A 26,557-nucleotide genomic window follows, 5' to 3' on the forward strand; every position below is an offset into this window, starting at 1 on the left:
TTCACGGGGTGTATAATCTTCCTAACAGATTACTTATAAAGGAAACATTCACTTACACAATGAAAACGTAATAAAATCTTGTGTACACCTGCAAAAAAAAATAAAAAATCAGCTTATATGCTCTATAAATACAAACACTACAAACCGATTGGTCAAGATGGATCACTTGGTTAGATCATCAGCACAATGAAGATACTCCTTAGAGGAAAAAAAACGGAAATATTGTAAAGGGTGTGTGTCTCTCGCTTTTGGAGAGCCCATGTATCACAGACACCAAATTACTCAATAAGTGTTACATAAAACTACATTTTCAATGCAGATCAGCCTCAGAAAACTGAGTGGTCTTAAGTAGACGAGCCCTTGAAGCAACCTGACTGCATTATGCAGCTGCAAACGCTGTTTAACCCCTTCATGACCCAGCCTATTTTGACCTTAAAGACCTTGCCGTTTTTTGCAATTCTGACCAGTGTCCCTTTATGAGGTAATAACTCAGGAACGCTTCAACGGATCCTAGCGGTTCTGAGATTGTTTTTTCGTGACATATTGGGCTTCATGTTAGTGGTAAATTTAGGTCAATAAATTCTGCGTTTATTTGTGATAAAAACGGAAATTTGGCGAAAATTTTGAAAATTTCGCAATTTTCACATTTTGAATTTTTATTCTGTTAAACCAGAGAGATATGTGACACAAAATAGTTAATAAATAACATTTCCCACATGTTTACTTTACATCAGCACAATTTTGGAAACAAAATTTTTTTTTGTTAGGAAGTTATAAGGGTTAAAATTTGACCAGCGATTTGTCATTCTTACAACGAAATTTACAAAACCATTTTTTTTAGGGACCACCTCACATTTGAAGTCAGTTTGAGGGGTCTATATGGCTGAAAATACCCAAAAGTGACACCATTCTAAAAACTGCACCCCTCAAGGTACTCAAAACCACATTCAAGAAGTTTATTAACCCTTCAGGTGCTTCACAGCAGCAGAAGCAACATGGAAGGAAAAAATGAACATTTAACTTTTTAGTCACAAAAATTATCTTTTAGCAACAATTTTTTTATTTTCCCAATGGTAAAAGGAGAAACTGAACCACGAAAGTTGTTGTCCAATTTGTCCTGAGTACGCTGATACCTCATATGTGGGGGTAAACCACTGTTTGGGCGCACGACAGGGCTTGGAAGGGAAGGAGCGCCATTTGACTTTTTGAATCAAAAATTGGCTCCACTCTTTAGCGGACACCATGTCACGTTTGGAGAGCCCCCGTGTGCCTAAACATTGGCGCTCCCCCACAAGTGACCCCATTTTGGAAACTAGACCCCCCAAGGAACTTATTTAGATGCCTAGTGAGCACTTTAAACCCTCAGGTGCTTCACAAATTCATCTGTAAAAATGAAAAAGTACTTTTTTTTCACAAAAAAATTCTTTTCGCCTCAATTTTTTCATTTTCACATGGGCAGTAGGATAAAATGGATCATAAAATTTGTTGGGCAATTTCTCCCGAGTACGTCGATACCTCATATGTGGGGGTAAACCACTGTTTGGGCACTCGGCAGGGCTCGGAAGGGAAGGCGCGCCATTTGACGTTTTGAATGGAAAATTAGCTCCAATTGTTAGCGGACACCATGTCGCGTTTGGAGAGCCCCTGTGTGCCTAAACATTGGAGCTCCCCCACAAGTGACCCCATTTTGGAAACTAGACCCCCCAAGGAACTTATCTAGATGCATATTGAGCACTTTAAACCCCCAGGTGCTTCACAGAAGTTTATAACGCAGAGCCATGAAAATAAAAAATAATTTTTCTTTCCTCAAAAATGATTTTTTAGCCTGGAATTTCCTATTTTGCCAAGGATAGTAGGAGAAATTGGACCCCAAATATTGTTGTCCAGTTTGTCCTGAGTATGCTGATACCCCATATGTGGGGGTAAACCACTGTTTGGGCGCACGGCAGGGCTTGGAAGGGATGGCACGCCATTTGGCTTTTTAAATGGAAAATTAGCTCCAATCATTAGCGGACACCATGTCACGTTTGGAGAGCCCCTGTGTGCCTAAACATTGGAGATCCCCCAGAAATGACACCATTTTGGAAACTAGACCCCCAAAGGAACTAATCTAGATGTGTGGTGAGGACTTTGAACCCCCAAGTGCTTCACAGAAGTTTATAACGCAGAGCCATGAAAATAAAAAATTATTTTCTCAAAAATGATCTTTTAGCCTGCAATTTTTGATTTTCCCAAGGGTAACAGGAGAAATTTGACCCCAAAAGTTGTTGTCCAGTTTCTCCTGAGTACGCTGATACCCCATATGTGGGGGTAAATCACTGTTTGGGCACATGCCGGGGCTCGGAAGTGAAGTAGTGACGTTTTGAAATGCAGACTTTGATGGAATGCTCTGTGGGCGTCACATTGCGTTTGCAGAGCCACTGATGTGGCTTAACAGTAGAAACCCCCCACAAGTGACCCCATTTTGGAAACTAGACCCCCAAAGGAACTTATCTAGATGTGTGGTGAGCACTTTGAACCCCCAAGTGCTTCATAGAAGTTTATAATGCAGAGCCGTGAAAATAATAAATACGTTTTCTTTCCTCAAAAATAATTATTTAGCCCAGAATTTTTTAATTTTCCCAAGGGTAACAGGAGAAATTTGACCCCAAAAGTTGTTGTCCAGTTTCTCCTGAGTACGCTGATACCCCATGAGTGGGGGTAAACCACTGTTTGGGCACACGTCGGGGCTCAGAAGGGAAGTAGTGACTTTTGAAATGCAGACTTTGATGGAATGGTCTACGGGTGTCACGTAGCGTTTGCAAGCCCCTGGTGTGCCTAAACAGTAGAAACCCCCAGAAATGACACCATTTTAGAAACTAGACCCCCCAAGGAACTTATCTAGATATGTGTTGAGCACTTTGAACCCCCAAGTGCTTCACAGACGTTTACAACGCAGAGCCGTGAAAATAAAAAATCATTTTTCTTTCCTCAAAAATTATGTTTTAGCAAGCATTTTTTTAGATTCACAAGGGTAACAGGAGAAATTGGACCCCAGTAATTGTTGCGCAGTTTGTCTTGAGTATGCTGGTACCCCATATGTGGGGGTAAACCACTGTTTGGGCACACTTCAGGGCTCGGAAGTGAGGGAGCACCATTTGACTTTTTGAATACGAGATTGGCTGGAATCAATGGTGGCGCCATGTTGCGTTTGGAGACCCCTGATGTGCCTAAACAGTGGTAACCCCTCAATTCTACCTCCAACACTAACCCCAACACACCCCTAACCCTAATCCCAACTGTAGCCATAACCCTAATCACAACCCTAACTCCAACACACCCCTAACCCCAACACACCCCTAACCCTAACCACAACCCTAATTCCAACCCTAACCCTAAGGCTATGTGCCAACGTTGCGGATTCGTGTGAGATATTTCCGCACCACTTTTGAAAAATCCGCGGGTAAAAGGCACTGCGTTTTACCTGCGGATTTTCAGCGGATTTCTAGTGTTTTTTGTGCGGATTTCACCTGCGGATTCCTATTGAGGAACAGGTGTAAAACGCTGCGGAATCCGCACAAAGAATTGACATGCTGCGGAAAATACAACGCAGCGTTCCCGCGCGGTATTTTCCGCACCATGGGCACAGCGGATTTGGTTTTTCATATGTTTACATGGTACTGTAAACCTGATGGAACACTGCTGCGAATCTGCAGCCAAATCTGCACCGTGTGCACATAGCCTAATTCTAAAGGTATGTGCACACGCTGCGGAAAACGCTGCGGATCCGCAGCAGTTTCCCATGAGTTTACAGTTCAATGTAAACCTATGGGAAACAAAAATCGCTGTACACATGCTGCGGAAAAACTGCACGGAAACGCAGCGGTTTACATTCCGCAGCATGTCATTTCTTTGTGCGGATTCCGCAGCGGTTTTACAACTGCTCCAATATAAAATCGCAGTTGTAAAACTGCAGTGAAATGCGCAGAAAAAAACGCGGTAAATCCGCCATAAATCCGCAGCGGTTTAGCACTGCGGATTTATCAAATCCGCAGCGGAAAAATCCGCAGAGGACCAGAATACGTGTGCACATACCGAAACCCTAACCCTACCCCTAACCCTAGCCCTAACCCTAACCCTAGCCCTAACCCTAGCCCTAACCCTAACCCTATTCTAACATTAGTGGAAAAAAAAAATTTCTTTATTTTTTTATTGTCCCTACCTATGGGGGTGACAAAGGGGGGGGGTCATTTATTATTTTTTTTATTTTGATCACTGAGATATAATCTATCTCAGTGATCAAAATGCACTTTGGAACGAATCTGCCGGCCGGCAGATTCGGCGGGCGCACTGCGCATGCGCCCGCCATTTTGGAAGATGGCGGCGCCCAGGGAGAAGACGGACGGGACCCCGGCTGGATCGGTAAGTATGATGGGGTGGGGGGGGGGGGACCACGGGGGGGGTAATCGGAGCGCGGGAGGGGTGGAACGGAGCACCGGGGGGCGTGGAACGGAGCACGGGGGGGCTGGAACGGAGCACGGGGGGGGGGGGGGGTGGATCGGAGTGCAGGGGGGGTGATTGGAGCACGGGGGGAGCGGACAAGAGCACGGGGGGGAGCGGAGCACAGGACGGAGGGGAGCCGGAGCAGTGTACCGGCCAGATCGGGGGGCTGGGGGGGGCGATCGGTGGGGTGGGGTGGGGGCACATTAGTATTTCCAGCCATGGCCGATGATATTTCAGCATCGGCCATGGCTGGATTGTAATATTTCACCCGTTATAATAGGTGAAATATTACAAATCGCTCTGATTGGCAGTTTCACTTTCAACAGCCAATCAGAGCGATCGTAGCCACGAGGGGGTGAAGCCACCCCCCCTGGGCTAAACTACCACTCCCCCTGTCCCTGCAGATCGGGTGAAATGGGAGTTAACCCTTTCACCCGGCCTGCAGGGACGCGATCTTTCCATGACGCCGCATAGGCGTCATGGGTCGGATTGGCACCGACTTTCATGACGCCTACGTGGCGTCATGGGTCGGGAAGGGGTTAAAAAGTATGTGCGCCCGGCGGCTTTTTCTGGTGGATTCCGCCCATTGCGACTACAAACTATTCTAGTGATAGTTTTATGGTGGTTTCACAATTTGCCATTTGTGCAACTTACTATTTTGAACTCTTAGTAAATCAGGTCTGATATAAGAAAAGTAAATGGGTCCATATATTTTACCTTTGCCGCTTGCGATGTCCTGGAATTCGATACGAGAAAACGCAAGCGAGCTTCGATGCTTTTAAAGTCCTGCAGGAAGGTTTCATTTCGGAGCCGAGCCTTCTTCTCTTTCTCACAAATTTCGCTCAAAGAATTTTTTAACTTTACACACTGCCGACGACACCTTGAAATACAGGAGATACATGACCGGTTACCTTGGAGCCATTTAGGAGCGATGTAGCTGCACGCTGGCCTATTGTTGTGCTTAAAGGGGTCATTACTTTTATTAAGGGGATAAGAACTTGCTGGCAGGTAGATGCTAACTACTAGTCTGTGCAGAGATCTCTCCATCTCAGCCGGCGATTCTACGCCTTAATCTGACCTCATGTCAACAGAGCAGCTCTTCCTCTTCCACTGTTATGATTTGGTGGCCTAGGAGCAGCATGAGACGGACTCTGGAGAAGGTGGTCCCTGTACTGACCGCAAACCCTGAACCTAGCAGCGCAACTAGAAGTAGCCGTGGGGGGTACCTAACACTCCCTAGACCCCTCGGCACAGCCTAAGATCTAACTACCCCTAAAGACAGAAACAGGAAACCTATCTTGCCTCAGAGAAAATCCCCAAAGGATAGATAGCCCCCCACAAATATTGACTGTGAGAGGAGAGGAAAATAACATACGCAGATATGAAATCAGATTTTAGCATAGGAGGCCATACTAGCTAAAAAGAAAGAAAAGAACAGAGTACTATGCGGTCAGTATAAAAACGCTAGAAAATATCCACCACAGAAGATACGAATCACCACATCTGACTAAAGACATGGGGGGTATATCTGCATCTCCAGAGAAATAGTCAGGCTGCAAAAAATCCTTCACAGACAAAACTGGACAAGGCAAAAACATGAACGTGCACAGAACTATTAAGGTCCACAGCAGGTGGACAGCAAAAACAAAGCCAGGACTTATCTTTGTAGAAAAGCACAGCAAACTGGAGAAACCAGCAGGGAAGTGAATCCTGCAAGAACAATGAACAACTGGCACTGACTAAAGGATCCTGCAAAGCTATATACCCCAGTCAGTCCTGCAATTAGTAGAGATACATGTCCACTCCTGCAATCCAGGCACAACTGCATTACCCTCTACAACCACCGGAGGGAGCCCAAAAGCTGAATTCACAACATTCCACGCCGCTCTGTCAACGGGGCATCACTGCCGTCATGCTGATTGACAGCCAGATCCCCAATGTTGGACAGACTGCTCTATCAGCGTATATCGGCAGTAACGGCCCGTCCACAGAACAGATCAGATGAGAAGCTCTATCAAAGTAACGTCACCAGAAGCAGGAAAATCACCGTCAGGAGCGCCCTGTAGGGAAAAAAATATCACAAGGTTCCATATAACCCCAATAAAGTTGAATAATTCAATGACACTATTCTTTGGTGCATATTTTTGGGGATTTATTTTTATCAGTTTATGGGGGGAGGGGGGGTTGGAGAAGTAACAAAGTAACACAATATTTAATAAAGAGGAGTGAGGGTCTGCTCACAAACGTATAATATATAAGGAAGTAGGGATGAGACCAGACAGAAAGTGCTTGGTCCAGCCATCTTTATGATAAACTAGCTGAAGAGCCCGGCGTTGCCTGGGCATAGTAAATATCTGTGGTTAGTTATAGCACGTCACTTCTCTTATTTTCCCATCACTCCTCTCATTTTCCCAATCACATCTTTAATTTTCCCCCTCACATCTCTCATTTTCTCCCTCACACCTCTCATTTTCTCCCTCACTCCTCATTCCCGCCAAACACTTGTCATTTCGACCTCACATCTGTCATTTTCCGATCACTACACTATTTTCCCTCACTCCTCTCATTTTGCACTCACACCTTTTCATTTTCACCTCACACCTCTCATTTTCACCTCAGTATATACATGTTTGTCATCTCCCTTATATATAGTATACACCTGTATGTCATCTCCTGTATATAGTATATACCTGTATGTCATCTCCCCTGTATATAGTATATACCTGCTGTGTGTCATCTCCCCTGTATATAGTATATACCTGTATGTCATCTCCTCCTATATATAGTAAATACCTGTATGTCATCTCCTCCTATATATAGTATATACCTGTATGTCCTCTCCTCCTATATATAGTATATACCTGTATGTCATCTCCTTCTATATATAGTATATACCTGTATGTCATCTCCTCCTGTATATAGTATATACCTGTGTGTCATCTCCCCTGTATATAGTATATATCTGTGTGTCATCTCCTCCTGTATATAGTATATACCTGTATGTCATCTTCTATATATAGCATATACCTGTATGTCATCTCCTCCTGTATATAGTATATACCTGTAGGTAATCTGCTCCTGTATATAGTACATACCTGTGTGTCATCTCCTCCTGTATATAGTATATACCTGTATGTCATCTCCTCCTGTATATAGTATGTACCTGTATGTCATCTCCTCCTCTATATAGTATATACCTGTGTGTCATCTCTCCTGTATATAGTATATATCTGTGTGTCATCTCCCCTGTATATAGTATATACCTGTGTGATCTCCTGTATTAGACCTCGTTAACACGTTATTTGCTCAGTATTTTTACCTCAGTATTTGTAAGATAAATTGGCAGCCTGATAAATCCCCAGCCAACAGGAAGCCCTCCCCCTGGCAGTATATATTAGCTCACACATACACATAATAGACAGGTCATGTGACTGACAGCTGCTGTATTTCCTATATGGTACATTTGTTGCTCTTGTAGTTTGTCTGCTTATTAATCAGATTTTTATTTTTGAAGGCTAATACCAGACTTGTGTGTGTTTTAGGGCGAGTTTCGTCTGTCAAGTTGTGTGTGTTGAGTTGTGTGTGGCGACATGAATGTAGCGACTTTTGTGAGATGAGTTTTGTGTGGCAACATGCGTGTAGCAACTTTTTGTGTGTCGAGTTGCATGTGACAGGTTAGTGTAGCAAGTTGTGTGCAGCAAGTTTTGCGCATGGCGAGTTTTGCACATGGTGAGTTTTATGTCTGGTGCCTTTTGAGTATGTGCAAGTTTTGTGTGAGGCAACTTTTGCATGTGTTGCAAATTTTGTGCATGTGGCAATTTTTCCGCGTGTGCAAGTTTTGCGTGTGGCGAGTTCTCCATGAGGTGAGTTTTGCACTTGTGGCGAGTTTTGCGTGAGCCTAGTTTTTGCATGTGGCGAGTTTTGCGCGTGGTGAGTTTTGAGCGGCGACTTTTGTGTTTCGACTTTTATGTGGCGAGGTTGGTGTATGTGTGGTGAAATGTGTGCTGAGGGTGGTATATGTGTTCAAGCACGTGGTAGTGTGTGGCGCATTTTGTGTGTGTTCATATCCCCATGTGTGGTGAGTATCTCATGTCGGGGCCCCACCTTAGCAACTGATCGGTATATACTCTTTGGCGCCATCGCTCTCATTCTTTAAGTCCCCCTTGTTCACATCTGGCAGCTGTCAATTTGCCTCCAACACTTTTCCTTTCACTTTTCCCCATTATGTAGATAGGGGAAAAATAGTTTGGTGAATTGGAAAGCGCGGGGTTAAAATTTCACCTCACAACGTAGCCTATGACGCTCTCAGGGTCCAGACGTGTGACTGTGCAAAATTTTGTTGCTGTAGCTGCGACGCCTCCAACACTTTTCCTTTCACTTTTTTCCCCATTATGTAGATAGGGGCAAAATTGTTTGGTGAATTGGAACGCGCGGGGTTAAAATTTCGCCTCACAACGTAGCCTATGACGCTCTCGGGGTCCAGACGTGTGACTGTGCAAAATTTTGTGGCTGTAGCTGCGACGGTGCAGATGCCAATCCCGGACATACACACACACACACACACACACATACACACACACAGCTTTATATAGTAGATGAGCGTATTCACGTAAAGCTACACGAGCATCTGTGTACGTACAGATATAAAGTGCTACTGAGTGCATACAGGGTGGAGGAAGCTGATGAAAAGAAGAGATAAAGTTTTGAGAAAACAAAAAATGTAAGAGGGAAATACAGAAATGTGAGTTTAGTACAGTGATACACCTGCCTAAAAAGATGCATTTTATAAGCAAGCGCAAAAATGTGTACAGTAGGAATAGCTTTGATTGCCTGGGGTAGTGCATGCCAGAGAACTGATGCAGCACAAAAAAAGTCAGGAAGTGGGAGGTTCATAATATGGATGAGGTTTAATGCAGACCATTACGTGGGTAGGGTGGATTTTTAATATACGCTGCTGATTTAAACATGATCCAAGAGATCATGGGAAAAAGTGGTTTATTGTCAAAGCATTTCAGGGTATGTGCACACGCTGCGGATTACTCTGCGGATTTTTCCGACTGATTTTGGTAAATCCACAAGTAAACCGCACTGCGGATTTCCTGCGGAATTACCGCAATTTTTTGGCGGATTTTGTGCGGATTCCACCCGCGGTTTTACACCTGCGGATTCCTATTGAGGAGCAGGTGTAAACCGGTGGCAGAATCAGCACAAAGAATTGACATGCTGCGGAATAAACAACGCTACGTTTCCATGCGTTTTTTCCCGCAGCATGTGCACAGCGGATTTTGTTTTCCATAGGTTTACATGGTACTGTAAACTCAGGGAAAACAGCTGTGAATCCGCAGAAAAATCCGCAGCGTGTGCACATAGCCTCCGAGTCCATCTGATGCCTTCCTCAGGACTAACCTTTGTTTGTGGTTGTCCTAAGGAAGGAGTCAGATGGACTCTGAAACGCATTGACAATAAACCAATTTTTCCTGATATCTCTTGGATCGTGTTTAAATCAGCAGCGTATATTAAAACTCCACCCTACCCTGGTATCTTTATGAAAACACTTGTGGATATTGCAGCAGCTGACATTTTCGCCTTATCACTTGTGTCATACACAACCTTTCCAGGTGAGATTAAACTCCTTTTTTCCTCACTAAATTACTTTGATAAGACCCTATTGAGCTTTGATTTTTTTATCCACTTGTAGACCAGGGATGTCAAACTCAAATACATAGAGGACCAAATTAAAAACTTGGACAAAGTCGCGGGCCAACCTTGATATTTATTAAAAACATATCTACAACTGAGGATGTTTTTCCTCATCATTCCTAATATTGTGGGCATGGGCGGACATACCGCCAGTTCAACCGGTGCGGCTGCACCGGGGCCTGGAGACTCCGGGAGGCCCCTGCAGGGCGGATAATAATGAGGGCAATCTGGCCAGTTTATCCGGCCCGAGGCTCCAGGGGGCCCCTGGCCAGATTGCCCTCATGTGCGGCGGGCAGGGAGCAATCCCTGCAGCTCCGCTGCTGGCAAGAGAAAATGGCAGCGGAGCTGCAGGGAATGGATCCATCCTGTTTCCTGCCCACACTTCCTGTCACACAGCAGCGGCTGAATGACATCATCATTCAGCGCCACGGCTGTGTGAGACAGGAAGATACCGTGCACAGAGGTGAGGTGTGTGTGTGTGTGTGTGTGTGCAGAGAGGTGACTAATGATGTGTGTGTCTGGGTGTGTGTGTGTAGGTGGAGGAGAGGGGTAATGATGGGGGTGATAGGGCAGCTACCAAATGTAAGCTTACCATTTAAACATGTTTAAGTAAACTAATATCCATAAGGTCTCCAAGGGTCAGTCGCCGTTGAGTGGGGGCGCCATATCCGCTGACAAGTAGGGCGCCAACCCCCACAGTCAGGCAGGTTTTGTTACCAGCAGGGAACAGAGTTAGTGAGATTGTTTTTATTCACGAGCACTTTTTGATCTTTGTTTTTGTCCGTGTCTTTCACCCTGCCGCAATCTAACCTTCAGTCAATATCGGCTTTTATAAATCCCTATCTAATTTTCCGGTCATGCATATCTGATGGTCCAAATGAGACACTAAACTAGGATGCATGTAGGAGATATAGGGTCAGCCGACGTTGAGCGGGGGCGCCAATCTCGCATATTTATACGTATCTACTATATAATTGTCTAAGGGTCACTTCCGTCTTTCTGTCCTTCTGGCTGTCACGGATATTCATTGGTCGCGGCCTCTGTCTGTCATGGAATCCAAATCGCTGATTGGTCTCGCCAGCTACCTGTCATGGCTGCCACGACCAATCAGCGACGGCCACAGTCCGATTAGTCCCTCCCTACTCCCCTGCAGTCGGCGCCCGCTCCATACTCCCCGCAGTCACCGCTCACACAGGGTTAATGCCAGCGGTAACGGACCGCGTTATGCCACGGGTAACTCAGTCCGTTACCGCCGCTATTAACCCTGTGTGACCAAGTTTTTACTATTGATGCTGCCTATGCAGCGTCAATAGTAAAAACATCTAATGTTAAAAATAATTTAAAAAAATAACATATCATTATATACTCACCTTTTGCGACGCTCCGGTGACCTCCGGCAGGTTCCGGTGCCAAGAATGATATGGGAGAAGGACCTGCCATGACGTCACGGTCAAGTGACCGCGAAGTCATCACAGGTCCTGCGCGCCTGCACGAGAATGACCTGCCATGACTTCACGGTCATGTGACCTCGACGTCATCACAGGTCCTGCGCGCCTGCGCGAGAATGACCTGTCATGACATCATGGTCATGTGACCGAACTACAAGGGGCCCTCGGAAGGTGAGTATATGTTTATTTTTTATTTTTTAACCTGTGACATACGTGGCTGGGCAATATACTACGTAGCTGGGCAGTATACTACGTGGCTCTGTGCTGTATACTACGTCGCTGGGCAATATACTACGTGGCTGGGCAACATACTACGTGGCTGGGCAACATACTACGTGGCTGGGCAACATACTACGTGGCTGGGCAATATACTACGTCGCTGGGCAATATACTACGTGGCTGGGCAATATACTACGTGGCTGGGCAATATACTACGTGGCTGGGCAATATACTACGTGGCTGGCCAATATAATACATGACTGGGCAATATACTACGTGGCTGTGCAACATACTACGTGGCTGGGCAATATACTACGTGACTGGGCAATATAATACGAGGACATGCATATTCTAGAATAATATATATATACACACACTTGTGGCTATAGCTATAATATATAATAATAATCTTTATATAGCGCTAACATATTCCGCAGCGCTTTACACTTTGCAGACATTATCATCACTGTCCCCAATGGGGCTCACAATCTAAATTCCCTATCAGTATGTCTTTTTGAATGTGGGAGGAAACCGGAGCACCCTGAGGAAACCCATGCAAACACGGAGAGAACATACAAACTCTTTGCAGATGTTGTCCTTGGTGGGGTTTGAACCCAGGACTCCAGCGCTGCAAGGCCACCGTGCTGCCCTATACTGGTGCATTGCAGTATATAGCATAATTGTGGTTTTCCTACGAAGCCCAGCCTAGTCCTCCATATAGTATAATAGCCCCACATACTCCTCCATACGGTATAATGGGCCCGCATAGTCTCCCATAAAGAATAACAGGCCCCAAATAGCCCTCCATACAAAATAATGGGCCCTAAATAGTCCTCCATATAGTATAATAGCCCCAAATACTCCTCCAAACGGTATAATGGGCCCAACGTGAAAAATATGTATGAAATACATCTACCACAGGCCCCCAGTGATCCGGACTCTGCAGCTCTTCACAGTGGGAGCAAACAGTGGCATCATCGTGCCATACACAGAGGGCGAATGATGGAGGAGGGAATGTCAGCTGACGGTGCCCCCTCTTCCATCACTGCTTCAACTGTATAGAAGGTGCAATGTCGGGGGTGGGGTTAGTGTCATGGGCCAAATATAATCACCCTGCGGGCCAAATTTCACCCATGGGCCAGAGTTTGACCTGTGTTGTAGACCAGTGCAATGGCTGGCACAGGGTGGAGGCATCATTATAGTGGCTACACAGGAACATGACCCTGGCTGCTGCATTCGGGATAGATTGGAGAGAGCACACTGCGCACAGTTGGGATTGTCTGGTGCTGGCAGCAAGGAGGCCTTGCTCATTAGTTTTTATTTAGCGAAGCCGTGCACGTGGAGCCGGAACATACTTTCAGCCATTCGCCCGCCCATTCCTGGCACCAGACAATCCTGACATGCAGAATTAGCAAAGCGTGACTGCGGAGTTGAATCCCAAGCCTGTACAAGCCCTTGAAAATTGATAAAGTAGTGACTTTAAGATTAAGGATAAGTTCACACTTGCATTTGGCTGGTCTGCGCATGGCTGCGTAGTTCCTCCCTTAAGCTCCGCCTACTTCCGCATGCGTCCTGCGCACCTATCTTTAACATTGGGTATGCAGGGACATGCATTGTATGAAACCACATGCGGTGTTTTTTGATGCGCCCGCCGACCGCACGGGAACTCAACTTTTTGCGCTCCCATGCGGTCAGTGGGCACGCCAAAACACCGCATGCAGACGCATCCGCATACAAAGCATGTCCCTGCATACCCAATGTTAAAGATAGGTACGCAGGAAGTAGGCGGAGCTTAAGGGAAGAACTGTAAATAACGGTATGAAATGTTTTTGTGTTTTTTTAAGCAATAGGGTTAAGATTACATGTCTGTAAGAGGCAGAAAAGCAGAATAGAGAGAGGTTATGCACCTTAATTAGACGGATAGTTCCATCAGTGAGGGGAACTGAAGGAGGTGTGAGGGAGTAGGGTCCCTAGTGCCATTAGTAGAGAGAGAGGAGAAAAAAAATAAAAGAAGCCTGAAAATGTATTTTTCTGTGACCTGGTCGAAGCTGAAGGCTGCTGAATATTGTTTTTTTTTTTTTTTTTAAGTGGCCAGAAGATTAGCGCTGAAACTGGTAATAGGGGCCTGAACAAAAGGGCTGACGGAGTGAAAAATGTCAGAGTCAATGCAAGTTGCTGGATAAAGATGATGGTGGATAAGGGGCAAGGTGAACTACAAAGCTATAGCAGGAGCTAGTAGTGCTCAGTGGTTTCTCTAATGGTGGCGCACACACATGGACTGAGCTCCACATGCACGTCATTGTGCCTCCATTGATGCCGTCCATGACAGACTCAAAGGTAACAGCTCAACAAGGGGTACGGTAGATAGGGCCGTATGTCGCCAGGGTGAATCATCAAACCGGGGTGCTGGGAATCCTAGTTTTCATGATAGATGAGGATACCAGAGGTATGATCTGCATTTACACATCGCACTCGGACCAATGTTATTAGATCAGGTAGTGCAGATGAACGATTTTTTCACTGACTTTATCAATGTATGATGAAAAAAAAAAAAAACTGATGCCATACAGAGCCACAGCATAAGGGTATGTGCACACAATGCAGATTTAGTGCAGAACTGCAGCAGATTTTTCTGCAGCAGAAACGCTGCAGAACCGCACTGTGATCACAGTACAATGTAAATCAATGTGAAAAAAAAAGCTGTGCACATGGTGCAGAAAAATCTGCGCAGAAACGCTGCAGATTTCAAAGAAGTGCACGTCACTTCTTTTGTGCAGTTCTGCAGCGTTTCTGCACCCCTCCATAATAGAAATCCATTGGTAAAATCTGCACAAAAAAACGCATCAAAAAACGCACCTGCGGATTCTGCCAGGAGATGCAGATTTTATGCAGAAAATTCTGCACCAAATCTGCATCGTGTGCACACAGCCTAACATCTGTTTTTTAAGGATACATTGTAACTTTGTAACATAGGAAACTGTAAATGGTTTTGTAAATTATTAATAGCTGCTGCACACGGATGATGAGTGTGAAAAAAAACAAACGTCCAACTGTTTGAATGACAATTTCTCAACAATGATTATGTCCGGCAACTACCAGAGCTGATAATAGCTGATTGGTGGGAGTGCCAGGTGTGGAGAATTAGTGAAAAACTCCCTCAAATTGAAGATTTCAGCAGGATTTCACACCCAAAACTATTCATACAGTATGTGCATGTAGTTCTTTCAAAATCAAGTCCAGTAATACCTTTACATGGTCCATTCCTCTGTTACTGAGAAATCAGCATTTGATTTAATATGCAAATGAGGCTGAAGAGCTATGGTAGATCTGAAGCTCCTGTCTCTCCAGCTCTATTTTTTCTAAGCCTCACAATAGCCAACAATATTATACGCATAATCAACAATGTTATCAACAATATTTTATGCATTATGTAAAATAAGGAGCAGATCAGTGAGGGATCAGTTACCTGTCATAAGCCATAAAGATGCAAATGCAAGCAGAGCACCACATAAAGCCTGGAACACAGGCCGCCCCGAAGCACAAGAATCTCCTTAACTGAAAATAAAGATTAAACAACAACCACAAGACGGATTTCATCACCCAGGTATCATTTTCCTCAGTATAACGGTGCCGACCTGACACTGTCCGTAGGTTACTGTGCACAATCCTGCTGACAGGTTCCCTGACGGGGAATAGAGCTGGATTCACAGAAGAGTCAGATCTACAAGGAGCTGTTCTGCCTCATTTGCATATTAATGCAGGTGCTGATTTCTCAGTAACAGAGGAATGAACCGGCCATGTAAAGGTATTTCTGGACATGTCTTTGAAAGAGCTACATGCACATATAAATAGTTTTGGGGGTGAAATCCTGATTACAGATTCCCTTTAAGTGCTTGTGCACATGCAATAAAAATATTTGAAGGGTTTCTGAGGGATGTTATTCTGGATTATCTCAATGAGAATAACTGTTTAACTCCATATCAGCATGGGTTTATGAGAAATCGCTCCTGTCAAACCAATCTAATCAGTTTTTATGAAGAGGTAAGCTATAGACTGGACCACGGTGAGTCATTGGACGTGGTATATCTCGATTTTTCCAAAGCGTTTGATACCGTGCCGCACAAGAGGTTGGTACACAAAATGAGAATGCTTGGTCTGGGGGAAATTGTGTGTAAATGGGTTAGTAACTGGCTTAGTGATAGAAAGCAGAGGGTGGTTATAAATGGTATAGTCTCTAACTGGGTCGCTGTGACCAGTGGGGTACCGCAGGGGTCAGTATTGGGACCTGTTCTCTTCAACATATTCATTAATGATCTGGTAGAAGGTTTACACAGTAAAATATCGATATTTGCAGATGATACAAAACTATGTAAAGCAGTTAATACAAGAGAAGATAGTATTCTGCTACAGATGGATCTGGATAAGTTGGAAACTTGGGCTGAAAGGTGGCAGATGAGGTTTAACAATGATAAATGTAAGGTTATACACATGGGAAGAGGGAATCAATATCACCATTACACACTGAACGGGAAACCACTGGGTAAATCTGACAGGGAGAAGGACTTGGGGATCCTAGTTAATGATAAACTTACCTGGAGCAGCCAGTGCCAGGCAGCAGCTGCCAAGGCAAACAGGATCATGGGGTGCATTAAAAGAGGTCTGGATACACATGATGAGAGCATTATACTGCCTCTGTACAAATCCCTAGTTAGACCGCACATGGAGTACTGTGTCCAGTTTTGGGCACCGGTGCTCAGGAAGGATATAATGGAACTAGAGAGAGTACAAAGGAGGGCAACAAAATTAATAAAGGGGATGGGAGAACTACAATACCCAGATAGATTAGCGAAATTAGGATTATTTAGTCTAGAAAAAAGACGACTGAGGGGCGATCTAATAACCATGTATAAGTATATAAGGGGACAATACAAATATCTCGCTGAGGATCTGTTTATACCAAGGAAGGTGACGGGCACAAGGGGGCATTCTTTGCGTCTGGAGGAGAGAAGGTTTTTCCACCAACATAGAAGAGGATTCTTTACTGTTAGGGCAGTGAGAATCTGGAATTGCTTGCCTGAGGAGGTGGTGATGGCGAACTCAGTCGAGGGGTTCAAGAGAGGCCTGGATGTCTTCCTGGAGCAGAACAATATTGTATCATACAATTATTAGGTTCTGTAGAAGGACGTAGATCTGGGGATTTATTATGATGGAATATAGGCTGAACTGGATGGACAAATGTCTTTTTTCGGCCTTACTAACTATGTTACTATGTTACAATAAATAATTAAAAAAAGTAATCTATAGACGTGGTCTTGTATTTTGAGGGATGGGAGACCGTTTTCATTGGTAACATTTGGTTTATATACAATTAATTTGCTGATTTATTCATACTTATAATAGCAAAAATATAGAAATTATAACAAATGTGTGCTGTAAACCAGTATAAATAATAAGTATCAACATTCCACTATTCTCATTGCATCAGTAACAAATATGTTGTTTATTTTCCTAAAATATTTCACAATTTCGGAAGGAAAAGGGGCAGACTTTAATTTATTTTTATTTATTGAATTTCATTTCACTTTACCATTTTTCCTTGAAGCAGCTATTACTTGACAGAAGATTAACATCTGTGATGCAGTGACCCCTGTGAGTGCTCTTTGGGATGTGCATGGAGGCATATCTATTGTGATAATCGTGGTGAAACAGTGACTGGCTGTGTTGGGAATGGCCGATATGTGTCGCAGAGAGAGTCTGCGTAGTAAGTCTGATGCAAGGTTGTTGTTCTGGGACCTGTAGTCCCTCAAGTGTGTATATGTGTGGTGTAGCTGTAAGGGAGACTTACTAGGCTAGTTGTGTGAGATGGGTGGGACAAACTAGCCACACATTCACATTCCCATCCAGGGGAGTGGTTAAGGGTATATAATGTGACCAGGGTGTGGGTCACATGGTTTTTCCTGTGTATGGTCGCTGTGAGTGACCTGTGTGGTTCCAGTGGCAGGTCCTGGAGAGCCTGTGTGTTGGGAGGTCTTGGGAGTAGGACTGGATCCCTGAATAGCACACTGAACCCATTGTGTTGGACGAGGTCCTGAATAGCACATGGTGGGGCTTTGGACCTGGTGAGCCGGGTGTGTTGAATTTCCTGGGAGTAGGAGTTCTGAAGAGCACATGGTGGGCTTTGGACTTGCTGGTGGCCTGGGGTGTTGGACGAGGTCCTGAATAGCACCTGGACAGGTCACATGTGCGGTTCATGTGGAGAAGCAACCGTCCTTCGGTGGGTCTGGACTGACTAAGATATGCTGCAAAGGCAAGTTGGTGATTCCCGTGAGGCAGCAGGTGGAGCAGGAGCTCCCGTCAGGTACTTGTACAGACTGTTGGTACCTGTGTAAAATTAACTGTGGTAACCCACGGCAACTGGTCAGGGGAGGACCAGCGTGTTTAGTTGCTGCAAACCTGTAATGTCGTATGTTGGTGCCTGTTGTGCTCAATGGACATTGGTGAAGTGTACGGCATATGGACACCCATGGTAACTGGGCGAAGTGAGAGGCCCAGCATGTTTAGTGTCCGTGAAACAAAGCCGTAAAAGTGTTTAAGTCAAAGCTGCAAGTTAATATCACCGGTTGGTGCCTATTGTGTTTGATGAATGTATAATATGAGCTGTGCATAACCCGGTTTATGACCCTTTAATAAACCGTATGGACTGTTTTGTGTTCAAAAATCGTGCCTGACTACGTCAATCCCGTGCCAAGCGAGTGTCCCCCAATACACTTGGTGAGAGCAATCTTACACATCTTAGATGCCGCATTGTATTCACCAAGGCACCTAAGTGGTTAAAGGAAATCTCTGACCCGGTTTTTGCTGCTAAATACTAGGCAACATAATTTAAAGATTCCAGCGATGTGTCACTTACTGGGCTGCTTGCTTTAGTTCTGATGAAGTCACCAGAAGATTATCACTAGAGGACTAGTACATCTGCTGCCATGGAATCCCCATTATTCATGAGTGCGCTCTATATAACCCTGCCTCCACCAGTGATTGGCAGATTTCTGCCTATGAACAGTGTACACAGAAAGCTGCCAATCACTGATGGGGGCGGGGTTATACAGAGCTCATCATTCAGAGATCTGGAGCAGACAAAACAGTGATTTTTATCAAGGCTGCAGCAGGCAGACCAGTAAGTGATACGTCCCTGGAATCAGGGTTTCTGCCCCTACTTCATGGTGCTCTCAGATGGGGCTGCCAAAACCTGGCAACATGTTCCAAAAAGGTTGGGGAGGAGGTTTTGCTGACTCATGCATTCATCAGCACGCACAGATTTCTATGCCATACATGTACAGCATGACTCTTAGACACTTTTAGGGTATGTGCACACGATGCAGATTTAGTGCAGAACTGCAGCAGATTTTTCTGCAGCAGAAACGCTGCAGAACTGCACTGTGATCACAGTACAATGTAAATCAATGTGAAAAAAAAAAAGCTGTGCACATGGTGCAGAAAAATCTGCGCAGAAACGCTGCAGATTTCAAAGAAGTGCCTGTCACTTCTTTTGTGCAGTTCTGCAGCGTTTCTGCACCCCTCCATAATAGAAATCTGCAGGTGCGTTTTTTATGCGTTTTTGATGCGTTTTTTATGCGTTTTTTGTGCAGATTTGTGCTCAAAAAAACGCATCAAAAACGCATAAAAAACGCACCTGCAGATTCTGCCAGGAGATGCAGATTTAGTGCAGAACTGCAGCAGATTTTTCTGCACCAAATCTGCATCGTGTGCACACAGCCTTAGACAACAATTCAATGACATGCCCGTACGTATGGTGTTAGAGGATACACGTGAAGCATACTTACATGTATGTATTGGATAAGGAATATTCAGACATCTTTTTTTCTAGTTGTAGTCTTTTTAATTCACTGCAAAATACGAATAAAAATCACAAAACAGAATTAACCCTTTGTCTGATTAAGCCTTGGAATAAACTCTGTCTCAGAACATTATCATATGACAATCCCTTTAATGTCTCTTCTTAACAGAGTAAATGTTGTTTTAAACCCTTCGTGCCATGGCCATTTTCTGGTTTGTTTGGGGTTTTTTTTGCATTTTAATTTTCTCATGTGACGCTCCCTCTCCCATCTCTCCTCCTCTGCCTCTGACCCAGCAGTGGAGCGGATGAGATGCTCTGCAGAAGCCAGAGCAGCAGGGATACAAGGAGGAGAGGTAAGTATTGTGTGTGCTGCACTATACTGTGTGTGTTTGTGGGGGGTGCTGAATTACCGTATATACTCGAGTAAGCCAGCCGACAATATCAGCCCATTTTTTTTAGGCTGAAATTGCCCCTCTCGGCTTGTATTCGAGTCATTCCCAGTGGTCGGCGGGGGAGCGGCAGCTGTGTAATAATACTCGCCTGCTCCTGGCGCGGTCCCTGCATGTCCCTGGTTCTCCGGGCGCTGACAGCTTCTTCCTGTATTGAGCGGTCACATGGTACCGCTCATTACAGTAATGAATATGTACCTCACTCCACTCCCATAGGGGTGGAGCCGCATATTGATTACTGTAATGCGTGGTACAGGTGACCGCTCAACGCTGGAAGAAGCCGTCAGCGCCTGGAGTACCAGGGACCTGCAGGGCCCGCGCCAGGAGCAGGTAAGTATGGCGGGGCAGTGCGCTATATACAGGTCCTTCTCAAAAAATTAGCATATAGTGTTAAATTTCATTATTTACCATAATGTAATGATTACAATTAAACTTTCATATATTATAGATTCATTATTCACCAACTGAAATTTGTCAGGTCTTTTATTGTTTAAATACTGATGATTTTGGCATACAACTCCTGATAACCCAAAAAACCTGTCTCAATAAATTAGCATATTTCACCCATCCAATCAAATAAGTGTTTTTTAAAAACAAACAAAAAAACCATCAAATAATAATGTTCAGTTATGCACTCAATACTTGGTCGGGAATCCTTTGGCAGAAATGACTGCTTCAATGCGGCGTGGCATGGAGGCAATCAGCTTGTGACACTGCTGAGATGTTATGGAGGCCCAGGATGCTTCAATAGCGGACTTAAGCTCATCCTGAGTGTTGGGTCTTGCGTCTCTCAACTTTCTCTTCACAATATCCCACAGATTCTCTATGGGGTTCAGGTCAGGAGAGTTGGCAGGCCAATTGAGCACAGTAATACCATGGTCAGTAAACCATTTACCAGTGGTTTTGGCACTGTGAGCAGGTGCCAGGTCGTGCTGAAAAATGAAATCTTCATCTCCATAAAGCATTTCAGCCGATGGAAGCATGAAGTGCTCCAAAATCTCCTGATAGCTAGCTGCATTGACCCTGCCCTTGATGAAACAGAGTGGACCAACACCAGCAGCTGACATGGCACCCCACACCATCACTGACTGTGGGTACTTGACACTGGACTTCAGGCATTTTGGCATTTCCTTCTCCCCAGTCTTCCTCCAGACTCTGGCACCTTGATTTCCGAATGACATGCAAAATTTGCTTTCATCAGAAAAAAGTACTTGGGACCACTTAGCAACAGTCCAGTGCTGCTTCTCTGTAGCCCAGGTCAGGCGCTTCTGCCGCTGTTTATGGTTCAAAAGTGGCTTTACCTGGGGAATGCGGCACCTGTAGCCCATTTCCTGCACACGCCTGTGCACGGTGGCTCTGGATGTTTCCACACCAGACTCAGTCCACTGCTTCCTCAGGTTCCCCAAGGTCTGGAATCGGTCCTTCTCCACAATCTTCCTCAGGGTCCGGTCTCCTCTTCTCGTTGTACAGCGTTTTCTGCCACATTGTTTCCTTCCAACAGACTTACCATTGAGGTGCCTTGATACAGCACTCTGGGAACAGCCTATTTGTTGAGAAATTTCTTTCTGGGTCTTACCCTCTTGCTTGAGGGTGTCAATGATGGCCTTCTTGACATCTGTCAGGTCGCTAGTCTTACCCATGATGGGGGTTTTGAGTAATGAACCAGGCAGGGAGTTTATAAAAGCCTCAGGTATCTTTTGCATGTGTTTAGAGTTAATTATTTGATTCAGAAGATTAGGGTAATAGGTCGTTTAGAGAACCTTTTCTTGATATGCTAATTTATTGAGACAGGTTTTTTGGGTTATCAGGAGTTGTATGCCAAAATCATCAGTATTAAAACAATAAAAGACCTGACAAATTTCAGTTGGTGGATAATGAATCTATAATATATGAAAGATTAATTGTAATCATTACATTATGGTAAATAATGAAATTTAACACTATATGCTAATTTTTTGAGAAGGACCTGTATTAACCTGTTCCTCAATCCACCGTCGGCGCCGCTGTATCTTCTGCGTCCTCTGCAGTGACGCTCAGGTCAGATGACGTGATTAGTGTGCGCGCCGCCCTCTGCCTGAGCGTCAGTGCGGAGGACGGGGAAGACACACGGGGAAGACACAGTGGTGCCGATGGTGGAACGGAGGACAGGTGAATATAGCAAGTGCCGGGGGCCTGAGCGACGACACGTGAGTCTTTGGGGCCATGTGCAGCGTTATATGGGGGCAAATATCTCTATGGAGCATCTTATGGGGCCATAATCAGCATTTGTGCAGCATTATACGGGGCATATTTTAATATGGAGCATCTTATGGGGCCCATCATAAACTGTATGGAGCATTATATGGGGCTCCTGATTCAATATGGATATTCAAAAACACTTAACCTACTGATGTCTCAATTAATTTTACTTTTATTGGTATCTACTTTTATTTTTGACATTTACCGGTAGCTGCTGCATTTCCCACCCTAGGCTTATACTCGAGTCATTAAGTTTTCCCAGTTTTTTGTGGCAAAATTAGTGGTCTCGCCTTATACTCGGGTCGGCTTATACTCGAGTATATACGGTATACTTTGTGTGAGGTGGCTGCATTATACTGTGTGTGTGTGTGTGTGGGGCTGCATTACACTCTCTAAGGGGCTGCATTATACTGTGTGTGGGGGCTGCACTATACTGTGTAGGGGGGCTGAATTATAATGTGTGGGGGGCTGCATTATACTCTTAGGGGGCTGCATTATACTGTGTGTGGGGGGGCTGAATTATAATATGTGGAGGGGCTGGATTATATTCTGGGGGGGCTGCATTATGCTCTATGAGGGGACTACATTATACTCTGAGGGGGGCTGCAGTATACTCTGAGGGGGCTGTATTACACTCTACGAAGGACTATGGGGAGTGCATTTTACTATATGTACTATGTTACCTCCGTTATACTGTATTGAGGACTATCTGTACCAATCATTTTTCCTCAGCCGGAGTAAGGGTAGGTGCACAAAGTCAGTAAACGATGTGGGTTGGACCCTGTGGACTTGTGCAGCGTTCAGATCTTACAGCATAGTGGATGGGATTTCAAGAAATCCCATGCCCACTATGCGTGCACTGATGCCCGCGGCTCACCTGTGGAGACAGACATGCGGCGCGTCTTTCCAGACCGCAGCACGTCTACTTATCTTGTGGAGACGCGAGTCTCCGCAAGATACCGTAATTTTCACCAGTATAATGTATTAGACGTGGTGAATCCGCACAGTTCAATGAACGCATGCGTTATCATCTGCATTCAATAGCTGGCAGTGCTTTGGACGGAGTGGCCATGTGCTGCGTCCAAAGCGCTGCCAATTACTGAACATGTGCACCTACCCTAAAGAGGCCGGGAAACAAGCGTCAAACTACTTCAATAATGTCGATCACACTCGCTTACCGGCCTGAACTTAGCGCTTGTAAATACAACAGAAATGTATCTGTGTGATGGTGCAATATGTGAGCATTTGGGGCCCCACTTTGTCTAAAACCGGCCCTGCATGAGGCAGAGGTGCATTCGCAGCTAGGACTTGGTGTGTGTAGAAGGTTCAAAAGCCCCTGTAGCACATAAGACACTAGTATTATAACTTGATTTCATCCCGCCAAACACCCCTGACACACCCCAAATTACTTCTAACTTAAAGAACTTTCATATCTTAAAGAAAAATAAAAAAATAGCGCACAAAATATTGATCTTCCATGAATGAATAGTAAAGGAGAATAGCTTGCAGGCAGTGTTCTTTATTTATATATAGTATAGGAGACAATGGGACGGAACATATTGATGACAGATGATACTTTATGGGTGCGACTGGTCCATCACTTAGGATCACCTTCTCTTCCTTTACTCCACATAGAGATGTGGCAGGCATGTGCAGGACAATGGAAGCAGACACTGCAGTCCTAGCGCTCATGCAATGTCACTTTCACCGGGTTTTTCACCCATACAAAACAATGAGTGCAAAAAAAAGCAGCAAAACCCCCACAGATTTCAGGTTTTGCTGTGTTTTTAGTGGGGGGAAAAGAGCACGTACACCACTATGTGAAACACATCATTTTTGTGATTTTCCCAAGTTTAAACTATAATGTCTTGGTCTCCTCACCTGAGATTGGCAGTCAGGATTAGAACGGGTTAATTACATTAGAGGTGCGTGCAAATTAAACATTGGCCGACCAGGGTGTGAAACTGAACAATACCTGACCAACTCTAGGGCTGACCAAAGCGTGAGAGTAATCTCTTAGATGCAGTCTACTATGTCGGGGTGTGTCCGCCTCCTGTAGGCATAAACGCCCGGAAAAAGTCCACGTCGGAGTGCACGTTCGCTTTGCTGTCACCATTGCAGTCTACTGGCCCCGTTCTGTGGGGATTTCGGATGTATGCCCCGACGGGGGCACAGAACACTATATGAAAATACCATTAGATGATGCTTATAAGTCATCCTGACAAGAAGGCTGCGGGTCTATCACACCAAAGCAGAAGCTGGAGTGCTACTAAGGCCTCAGCCCCGAACTGTCCTTATAAAGGTGACGTTTCTCCTCTCTCTCCCGGGGTGCTCAGAGCAGGACCCCTGCAGGCGATCAGAGACGGCTGGTCACCTCTGTGGCCACGGATTGGCTGCAGCGATCACGGCTGACTGAGCCAGAATGCCCCGCGAGGGCCCGGGCAGCGGGTGACTTTACAGCACACTCAGGCCCTTTGTAAAACAAAAAGTATACGGGGGTGGACGACCCCTTTAACGGCGGCCCCCCATGGCAGATTCTGTCACCTTCATGTGAGTATGGCTTGTAGGAAGGAATGCAGCCAAATTCTCGTGTTGTGAGCAGGCACAGACTCCATGTCAGGACACTCAGCTCATCAGTAATGACCAGAACTAGGAAGCTGGCCCTAGCAACCAGCTGCCATTGGTTGCTAGGGCCGTTTCCCTGGCTGTACGGATAGCAGAGATGGACACAATGCCTCTGCACGCAGCGGCGGTCAGTACCGGGCCTGTGGTGCTGCTCCTCCCGCACTCACCAGTCTCTCAGGCTCTTCCGCAGTTTCGTCACTTGTTTCTCATACTCGCCCCCCGCTCCGTCCTCCATCATCCCCGGAAACACCGGACGCCGTTACAGTAGAAGAGACCGTGTCTCAGTAGCGCTCGCAGCCCAGAATGCAACGCGGCGCATCATGGCAGCCGGGAACCATAGCAACTGAGGAAGCCAAAAACCGTCACGTGGTAAGTGTCAGGTTGTCACGTGACGCACATAGTTACTGTAGGAGGATTCGCTGCCGGCTCCCGTGCTTGCTGCGTCAGAACGGTCATTACCGGCAGCCACCTCTGATTTACAGGAACGTTTTCCTGTTCACACTTTCAGTATTTTACATCAGTATTTGGAAGCTAAAACCAGGAGTGGGTGATAAATGCGGAAGTGGTGCATATGTTTCTATTATACTTTTCCTCTGATTGGTCCACTCCTGGATTTGGCTTACAAATACTGAGGTAAAATACTGACCAAATACTGATAGTGTGAACGTAACAGCAAAATGAATGCGATTTCTAACAACTCATCCGCTTGGTGCATTTTCTTCCTTGGATTTTGTGACCTGTGGTGCTTTTAGCATGTCAATTCTTTCAGCATTTCTTTTTACTGCAGTTTTTCCCCATTAAGATCAGATGGCAAAGCATATGTAATTTACGCTGCATCCCCCCAAGTTAGCCCACCCGAAACGTGCGTCGGGGCATGGTGTCCCACATGAGGAGATATGGGTAAGAGATGATTCTTTTCTGTGGCTCAGGATAGCATTAGCTTTCCTAATGATTTTTTGCATCAGAGCATAATAGCGGTTGCTACATATGGAATGGACATTTTATGGTCTATACTGACTAGATTAGACTAGCTGCAGGAGATTTTTCCTATGACACTTTAACCCCTTAACTCTGATACACTTTTTAACAACGGTCATTAGGGGCCGTTTTCCTCAATAACGCTTTTTACGGCCTTGAGGAATAAGGGAATAGCGTCATCTAGTGGCGGCGATTCCTGTGGGTGTCAGCTGTAGATGACAGCTCACACCCTGCAGTATGAGCACTGACTGGTTTTGGGGCAATTTAACCCCTTAAATACCACTGTCAATTGTGACAGCGGTATTTGATTGGTTGCAGGGGGGTCACAAGAACCCCCTAGTAACCATCAGACCCCTGATGGTTACCATGGTATCCCGAGGTCATGTGATGACCTCAGGGAAAGGTGGCCTGTGATATCCAGCTACAAGCTGGGTCCCACAGGATGTCGGTGACTCACTGACAGTCTCATACATTGCAGTGCACGAGTACTGCAGTGTATCAGACCAGTGATCAAAATAAAAATTATATGTCCCACAGCAGGACTAAGTGAAATAGTGAAGAAA

The 26,557-nt window shown here is 45.2% G+C and overlaps 1 protein-coding gene across 1 annotated transcript in view; it reads right to left on the minus strand.

Moving 5' to 3' along the window:
- Positions 1-25,338, minus strand: part of KIZ (kizuna centrosomal protein) — a 194,295-nt gene extending 168,957 nt beyond the window's left edge. The window contains exons 1-3 of the mRNA XM_069768928.1: positions 25,184-25,338; positions 19,691-19,753; positions 5,200-5,362 (exon numbers count right to left, since the gene is read on the minus strand). Of these exons, the coding sequence (XP_069625029.1) occupies positions 5,200-5,362; positions 19,691-19,753; positions 25,184-25,254 (297 nt within the window). The 5' untranslated portion in view covers positions 25,255-25,338. The remainder of the gene's footprint in view (positions 1-5,199; positions 5,363-19,690; positions 19,754-25,183) is intronic.
- Positions 25,339-26,557: the final 1,219 nt, after the last annotated feature.

Source organism: Ranitomeya imitator, chromosome 5 (genome assembly GCF_032444005.1).
Source record: "Ranitomeya imitator isolate aRanImi1 chromosome 5, aRanImi1.pri, whole genome shotgun sequence".
NCBI classification, from domain to species: domain Eukaryota; kingdom Metazoa; phylum Chordata; class Amphibia; order Anura; family Dendrobatidae; genus Ranitomeya; species Ranitomeya imitator.